At 45.3% G+C, this 8,050-nt stretch overlaps 1 protein-coding gene across 5 annotated transcripts in view; it reads right to left on the reverse strand.

Moving 5' to 3' along the window:
* Window positions 1-4,259: 4,259 nt before the first annotated feature.
* The window catches only part of si:ch211-51a6.2 (neurotrypsin), a 48,423-nt gene continuing 44,632 nt past the window's right edge, over window positions 4,260-8,050 (reverse strand). For 4 of the 5 annotated variants that reach the window (XM_043679079.1, XM_043679081.1, XM_043679080.1 and 1 more), the window contains 2 exons: window positions 6,000-6,280; window positions 4,260-5,229 (listed from right to left, as the gene is read on the reverse strand). In XM_043679079.1, coding sequence (XP_043535014.1) covers window positions 4,892-5,229; window positions 6,000-6,280 — 619 coding nt within the window. In that variant the 3' untranslated portion in view covers window positions 4,260-4,891. The remainder of the gene's footprint in view (window positions 5,230-5,999; window positions 6,281-8,050) is intronic. The other variant, XM_043679082.1, reaches the window with a different exon arrangement.

Genomic DNA, 8,050 nt, shown 5'->3' on the forward strand with positions numbered 1-8,050 from the left:
AACCTATACAAAGCATGATCGCACTAACAGCAACCATATAGAATTATAGGGAAGTATGGAATTGGATACTGTTCAAAGTGGAAGGTCCTGAGGTTGAGAAAAGTGCTACTGAAAGGGCAACTCGTTCTTTTCGATGTTCACAATCTGAATGCAGTGACAGTAATTGTTGTAAATTGCCCCCACTCGTGTTGTGAGTTATGTGATAGATTTTGCTGTTGAGCAATGTGAAACATTAGTTTGAGGTCAGTAGCAAAATGGTTATTACCCTCAGTGTAGTCACTCTCCCCTCAAAGTCATTGATCCTGAGGAGGTGAAAATTCATAAAAATGTGTCAGATCGTCACCTGTTGGTGTTTCTGCAGAACTGCACTCCACCAGGGATTCTCTTCAGAATGCAGATAAACACAATGGAACCTATCAATATTAAATGAGCACTTCATATTCACTCCTGCTGTTGGTTGGAAGATGTGGCATTTCAAAAGCTCATTACAACACTTCCATCAATAAATGAAGGAAACGTGGTCTCTAGCATCCCTTGTACCGTTTATAGTTGGAGACAGGGATATTTATTGTTGATGACTGCAGACAATGACAGCTTGCTTACTGCAACAATTCACAGGATGAGCAAAGAGCCCCTTAAAATTCAAAGGCAGAACTGTTACACAGTACAGTGCTCACAGAACCAATATAGTTTGCACATTTTTCTTTGATTTAAATATTAATACATTGGCGAAAACATGACCATAGGTGGCAGCGTAAATCTACAAGGGCGTGCAGAGGATTGTGCCACTCGCCGTGAGATTTAGGAGGCTCAGTCCGTACAGACTCAAAGCGACTGAGATCTGTTCATCCGAATGCCCCTTGATCTGTGACATCCAACTCATGGTGTGCTGCGTCTCTCTCACAGCCAAACCCATTTTGTAAAACCATCTCACACTCTTTGCAGGAGTGGTTCAATAAGTGGTGACCCGCCAACCAGCCAGAAACCAAGTTAATTAATTATCGATAATTTTAGGTTGAAAAGAAATGTAACCTGCATTTGGCGCAATCCTGTTTTAACCTGCTAGGGGCGGAGCCAGTACAGGGCAGTTGGTTTGGCTGGATATTGGACATCACAGTGCCACAAGGTGCACCACAGCATGTACACAGTGCCATCACTGTCAATGTGGCAGCTGCTGGGCTGACTACAAATGGAGGATTCTCAGGCAGGTTCACAGGAGTGGCATGCCAGTGTGTGCTGGGAGCTACATGAACGAATCCACAGGGACCCTGTTCTATGCCATGCACTGCACCTAAACAAAATATGTAGCAGCTATTCACTGGTTCATTTCTCAGGGCAATGCCTTGACCAATCAGAGTCAACCTATCCAGTTTAAATTTAAACAAAAGTTGACAGTTAACTGTCGGTCATCATTGAACTGGTGCAATCTCCCCAGCAGAGTCTCTATCAATGAGAATCTATCTGCCAACCAGTCAGTACTCCTTTCTCATACAGTACAAAATGATGTTGCCCTTTACATCGGTACTTGTGAATTCTCCTCTGAGCGCACAATGTAAAAAAATGCGATTTACTTTTGTCAGCAATACTAAAATCCTGCACCATCTAATGACCACGCAAACACTGAAATTAATGAATTTATTTATGCCAAGTATTGTTTATTGAAGTGTTCAGGTCTAGTGCATAGGGTGTTGGTTGGTGGAAGGTGGGGTTTGAGACTGGGGACCGTGAAGGTTTCGGTGAGTAAGACAGTGAAGGAAGCCATGAACAGTGTGGCAAGGGAGGTGGTGAGTGCAGTGGAAAGCAAAGCAGCCAGGCAAATGGAGGACCAAGGGAAACAGTGAAGGGACTGACAAGGGGAATAACAGCGTTGAATCTCTACAGTGTAGAAGTAGACCATTTGGTCGATTCAGTCCACACTGACCCTCTAAACAGAATTTCACCAGACCCACCCCATCCCTGTAACCCTGCATTTCCCATGACTAATCCACTTACACATTGCTGAACACTGTGGGGCAATTTCCCATAGCCCATCCACCTAACCTGCACATCTTTGTACTGTAGGAGGAAACAAGAGCACCTGAAGTAAGCCCACGCAGACACAGGGAGAATGTGCAAACTCCACACAGTCATAGAGTCACAGAGCTGTACAGCATGAAAACAGACCCTTCTAACCACTGAGCCACCATTTAACCCGCCATGCAGACCTTTACAAAATCCCAATAATCAGAAATAATCAATAACCAGAAAGACTATGGGAATACTAGTCTTTGTATTGAGAGAACTAGGATGCAATGGGGTAGAAGACATGCATCAACTATCCAAAACACTAGTTACACCCAGAGAGTCATTGTGAGCTGTTCAGGGCACCATACCATTGAAAGGATGTTTTGGGGAGGTGGAACAGCGTACATTCATCAAAGTAGTCTCCAAGAGCTATGTTACAAGGAGACATTACATAAACTAATATAGTTAAAAATCACACAACACCAGGTTATGGTCCAACAGGATTAATTGGAAGCAAATTTCAAATTGGAAGTAAAACCAATTCAACCAGTTGGACTATCCCAATCCAACACCGGCATCTCCAACTCATGACAAAATAACATGGCATTCCCTGCAATTTCAAGGAAATTTTACTTTCAAATGTTAAACAGAACAGATAGGAGAGATAAAGTTAAATTGTTTCTATTGGCTGTGAGTCCAGGACTGGAGGGGAGTGTCTAACAATCAAAGTGAGACCTCTCGGAAGTGACATTGGGAAACATTTGAAGGATGGGGGAAATTCAGAGCTCTCTTCCACAAACAATAATTGAAGCTGGGCCAGTTGTTAAACCGGAAACAGGTAGATCTTTGTTAATCAAAGACATTGATGGGTACAGGGAAAGGGCTGGTCTATGAACTTAGCTGACAGATTAGCTGTAATCTCACTGAATGTTGCAGACGGTGAATATTCACTGTTCACACCCCCATTCATATATTCCAGGCCACTTATACCATCGCTCTATCCCCTGCTATCCCATTGTCAGAATGTTGGCACCCAGTGCTTCTGTAGGCACATGCCCAGGATAGGGTGAAGTCATGATTCACTCGTCACCCCCCTCGCTTCTCTGGGGTGGCACAGTGGCTCAGTGATTAGCACTGCTGCCTCACAGCGCCAGAGACCTGGACTCAATTCCCGCCTCAGGCGACTGACTGTGTGGAGTTTGCATGTTCTCCCCGTGTCTGCGTGGGTTTCCTCCGAGTGCTCCGGTTTCCTCCCACAGTCCTAAGATGTGGGGGTCAGGTGAATTGCCATGCGAAATTGCCCGTAGTGTTAGGTAAGGGGTAAATGTAGGGATATGGCTGGATTGCGCTTCAGCGGGTCAGTGTGGACTTGTTGGGCCAAAGGGCCTGTTTCCACACTGTAAGTAATCTAATCTAGATGCTCCCCGTGTCTGCATGGATTTCCTCTGAGTGCTCTGATCTCCTCCCACAGTCCAAAAATATGCAGGTTAGGGTGGATTGGCAGTCTAAATTGCCCATAGCGTCCAGGGATGTGCAGGTTAGGTGAGCTAGCCATGTGGAACGCAGGATTACAGGGATAAGGTCGGGTGAGTCTAGGTGGGCTGCTTTTCAGAGGCTTGGTGTGGATGTGATGGGCTGAAAGGCCTGCTTCTACACTATAAGGTTTCTATGATTCTCCTTGAGGTGCGGGGGATAGTGTTCTTGCCCCTGTGCCTGACCTTCCAGGTTAAAGTCCTGAAGCAATAGTTTGATAGTCAGCCTGAGGAAGCCTTCCAATGTACTTGTGGAAGGCACTTAGAGCGGGAGAGACTCACACTGATCTGCCAGGTCTGATGTGAAGTAGTGTCCCTTAGATTTGAGACTCCAGTTACAAGTTACTAACCTATTATCAGGGGAAAAAACTAGCCATGGATGGTATACATGAATGTGTACCTCATCCACAACGCTCTGTGTGTGGGAAAATAATTATTTGTACAGAAGACAAGTGCTGCAAAGCAGGATGGCCCACACTACCGCACCTCCACCTCCCTTTTTCACCACACCTTACCCTCCCCAAACTCCACAGGAAAATGAAATGTTCACTCAAGCCCAGTGAGCTCAACTTGAACAGTTCCTCATCCAAGCCTGTGTTTCTAGTTCACCAAACAAGGAGGAACTTTCTGGTCACACTTACCGATATCAACTTTAGGAAATGATCTTCACTAGAAAAGAAAGTTGAGGCAATCTTTCCCCGTCAATTAAATCACGAAATAAAATAGTGAGAAAGAAGATGCCAATCTGTATTTAAATAACCGTCAAAGGAATTGCAAAATGCAAGTTGCAATTAGGCGAAACGACGCCCCAGTGGTATTATTGCTGGACCATTAATCCAGCGACCCAGGTAATGTTCTGGGACCAGGATTCGAATCAGCAGATGGTGGAATTTGAACATAATTAAAAACAAATCTGGGGTTAAGAGTCTAATGATGACCACAGAACCATTGCTCATTTTCAGGAATAAACCCATCTGGTACAGTAATGTCCTTTTGAGAAGGAAACTGCCTTCCTTACTTGGTCTAGCCTACATGTGATTCCAGACCCACAGCGACGTGGTTGACTCTTAGCTGCCCTCTTGACCATTAGGGATGGGCAATAAATGATGACACTGCCAGTGATACCCTCAGCCTAACCCTGTCGTAGATTGATGGTCAGAGTTGGTTCTAACACTGTGTTTGTTGACAGCTGTCAAACTCCTGACACAGAGAGAGGTTATAACACAGTTATCACTCTGAGAGATCTTTGCTTCATTTGTGTAAGAAATAAATTTGGCAGCTTATTGTTTTTCAGCCCACCACACCCCTCCCCACCCTCACCCCTTTCCCGCACACGTTTATTCCTTCTGAGCTCGCTAGCTCACTGGCTTTCTGTGTCCTTTCACTTTGGTTTCCGTCACTTTCTTGATCCAAGAGACGAATTTGGCCACTTTTGTGTAAACGCCAGGGGAGTCCTTCCGTCCACATCCGTAACCCCACGAGGTGATGCCCAAGATGACCCAACGTCCACCCATGCGTTGGCACATCAGAGGGCCACCGCTGTCGCCCTGGCAACTATCAACTCTCTTGTGCTCGGACAGATTGCCCGCACAAATCATACGGGGGGTAAACTTGTCCCTGTAGCGGCTTTTGCAAATCTTCTTTGGCAGTAGGGGGACCGCACCTTGCAGTAAAGTCCGTGAGTAGGATCTTCCTAAAAAAAAAGGTTAGAACAACAACATGTGATTGCATTTACTTGAGTGGTGACTGCTTGAGATACCTTCAAAAAGAACTCACTACAGACAAACAACGTTTCCCCGATATATTTTCAAAGCAGCCAGTTGCTACAGTCCACAATATTGCACAGTTTGTACTTGAAAATTAAAAGTCTTGAAATTGAAGTGGGCTTAACAGATTTTGGTAGCTTTTCCGAAGAGAACATTGATATGATGGGCTGAATGGCCTCTCAAGTTGCTACAGAATCATCTATATGCCAGTTGTACACAGGGGTATTTTAGTTTAACCTGTGTAAGACAGTGTACATGGGTGATGCACTAGATGCAGTGACAGCACACAGACTTTGTCGATGAAAGTCCAGTTCTGATTGCCGCAGTTACCACAACCTCTGATACACAGATGGCTGAGCCTAAAGTGTCAAACCGGGATGAAGCCAAGCAAAGGACAGCAATCTCTCCCATCAATGGGGTGTTCCCCCGAAGGGGCAAAAGCTGAAGCCTTTGGAGAATCCCATTGTGAAAAGCCCAAACATTAGTATGGTTAAAGTGGAGCACCAACTTTACCACTGTCACATTGCTGGTTGTAAGTCTTGATTATGGTCAGCCCAAGCTAAATCACTGTGACCAATTCTGGACATCACACTCCAGGAAGGAGGTGAGGACTTTGGTGGGTAGACAGAAGAGGTCTTTTCCCCAAAGCTAGAGGGTTCAGGTTTCAGGTGGGTCAGAAATCTGTCAAACCACTTACCTGTATCTCCCCAGCCAGTAATATAGCAGGATTGCTTGTTAATTCTGATCCTTTCCTTCCTGGCTGGCAGACAGACTGGGGTTGCATACTGATTGAATGTCACACAATGGCCTTCCTTCCCCTTCATTCTGACCAGCGCTATGTCATTGTCACTGCTGTCTGGCTTGTAGTTGTTGTGCGTGACAATCCTTTCAATGGGGATTTCTCGCTCATACTCATCCTCCACAGCTGTGTGGTAATCTCCGACACGGATGTAGTAATGTCTCGTCTCATTACCAAACCTGTAACGTTTAACAGCTGAGTAAAGGCCATACCCCTCTCTTTGAAATGAATGCTCTCAAAAGTGCGGTCATCCCCTTTTTCTGTTTCACGCACCACATTCACGGAAGAGATCTTTGAGAAGCAGGTGCTGTCATAGAGTCATAGAGATGTACAGCACAGAAACAGACCCTTCGGTCCAACCAGTACATGCTGACCAGATATCCCAACCCAATCTAGTCCCACCTGCCAGCACCATGCCCATATCCCTCCAAACCCTTCCTATTCATATACCTATCCAAATTCCTCTTAAAATGTTGCAATTGTACCAGCCTCCACAACTTCCTCTGGCAGTTCATTCCATACACGTACCACCCTGTGCATGAAAATATTGCCCCTTAGGTCTCTTCTATATCTTTCCCCTCTCACCCTAAACCTATGCCCTCTAGTTCTGGACTCTCCCACCCCAGGGAAAAGACCTTGCCTATTTACCCTATCCATATCCCTCATGATTTTATAAACCTCTATAAGGTCATCCCACAGCCTTCAATGCCCCAGGGAAAACAGTCCTAGCATAGTCATAGATTAGAGTGGTGCTGGAAAAGCACAGCAGGATGCTGCCTGACCTGCTGTGCTTTTCCAGCACCACCCCAACATTGACTCTAATCTCCAGCATCTGCAGTACCCACTTCTGCCTAGCGTAGTCATAGGCTAGTCATAGTCATAGAGTCGTACAGTGCATAGAAACAGACCCTTTGGTCCAACCAGTCCATGCTAACCATAATCCCAAACCAAAAAGGTCCCACCTGCCTATGTATGGCCTATATCCCTTCAAACGTTTCTCACGCATCTACTTATCTAATTAGTCTTTTAAACATTATCCACTACTTCCTCTGGAAGTTCATTCCACAGATGAGCCACTGTGTAAAATGAATTGCCCCTCAAGTCCTTTATAAATCATTCTCATCTCACCTTAGAAATATACCCACTAGTTTTAAGTTCCCCACCTTAGGGAAAAGACACCTGCTATTCACCTTATCTCTACCCTTTATTGTTTTATATACCTCTGTAAGGTTATCTCACAACCTTCTATGCTCCAGTTAAAAAAGTTCCAACCTCAGGTAAATCTCTTCTGAATCCTCTCCAGTTTAATCATATCCTTCCTATCACAGAGCGACCAACAGTGAAGAAGATTACCTCAGAGTACTATGGGAACTTGATCAGTTGGGCCAGTGCGCCAAGGAGTGGCAGATGGAGTTTAATTCAGATAAATGGTGAGGTCCTGCATTTTTGAAAAGCAAATCAGAGCAGGACTTATACACTTAATGGGAAGATCCTAGGGAGTGTGGCTGAACAAAGGGACCTTGGTGTGCAGGTTCATAGTTAATTGAAAGTGGAGTCACAGGTAGATAGGACAGTGAAGACGGTATTTGGTATGCTTTCCTTTATTGGTCAGAGCATTGAGTATTGGATTCAGGAGGTCATGTCGCGGCTGTATATGACATTGGTTAGGCCACTTTTGGGATACTGTGTGCAATTCTGGTCTCCCTCCAATAGGAGAAAGTGAGGACTGCAGATGCTGGAGATCTGAGCTGAAAATGTGTTGCTGGAAAAACGCAGCAGGTCAGGCAGCATCCAAGGAGCAGGAGAATCGACGTTTTGGGCATGAGCCCTTCTTCAGGAATGAGGAAAGTGTGCCAAGCAGGCTAAGATAAAAGGTAGGGAGGAGGGACTTGGGGGAGGGGCGTTGGAAATGCGATAGGTGGAAGGAGGTTAAGGTGAGGGTGATAGGC

Source organism: Chiloscyllium plagiosum, chromosome 38 (genome assembly GCF_004010195.1).
Source record: "Chiloscyllium plagiosum isolate BGI_BamShark_2017 chromosome 38, ASM401019v2, whole genome shotgun sequence".
Lineage (NCBI taxonomy): Eukaryota > Metazoa > Chordata > Chondrichthyes > Orectolobiformes > Hemiscylliidae > Chiloscyllium > Chiloscyllium plagiosum.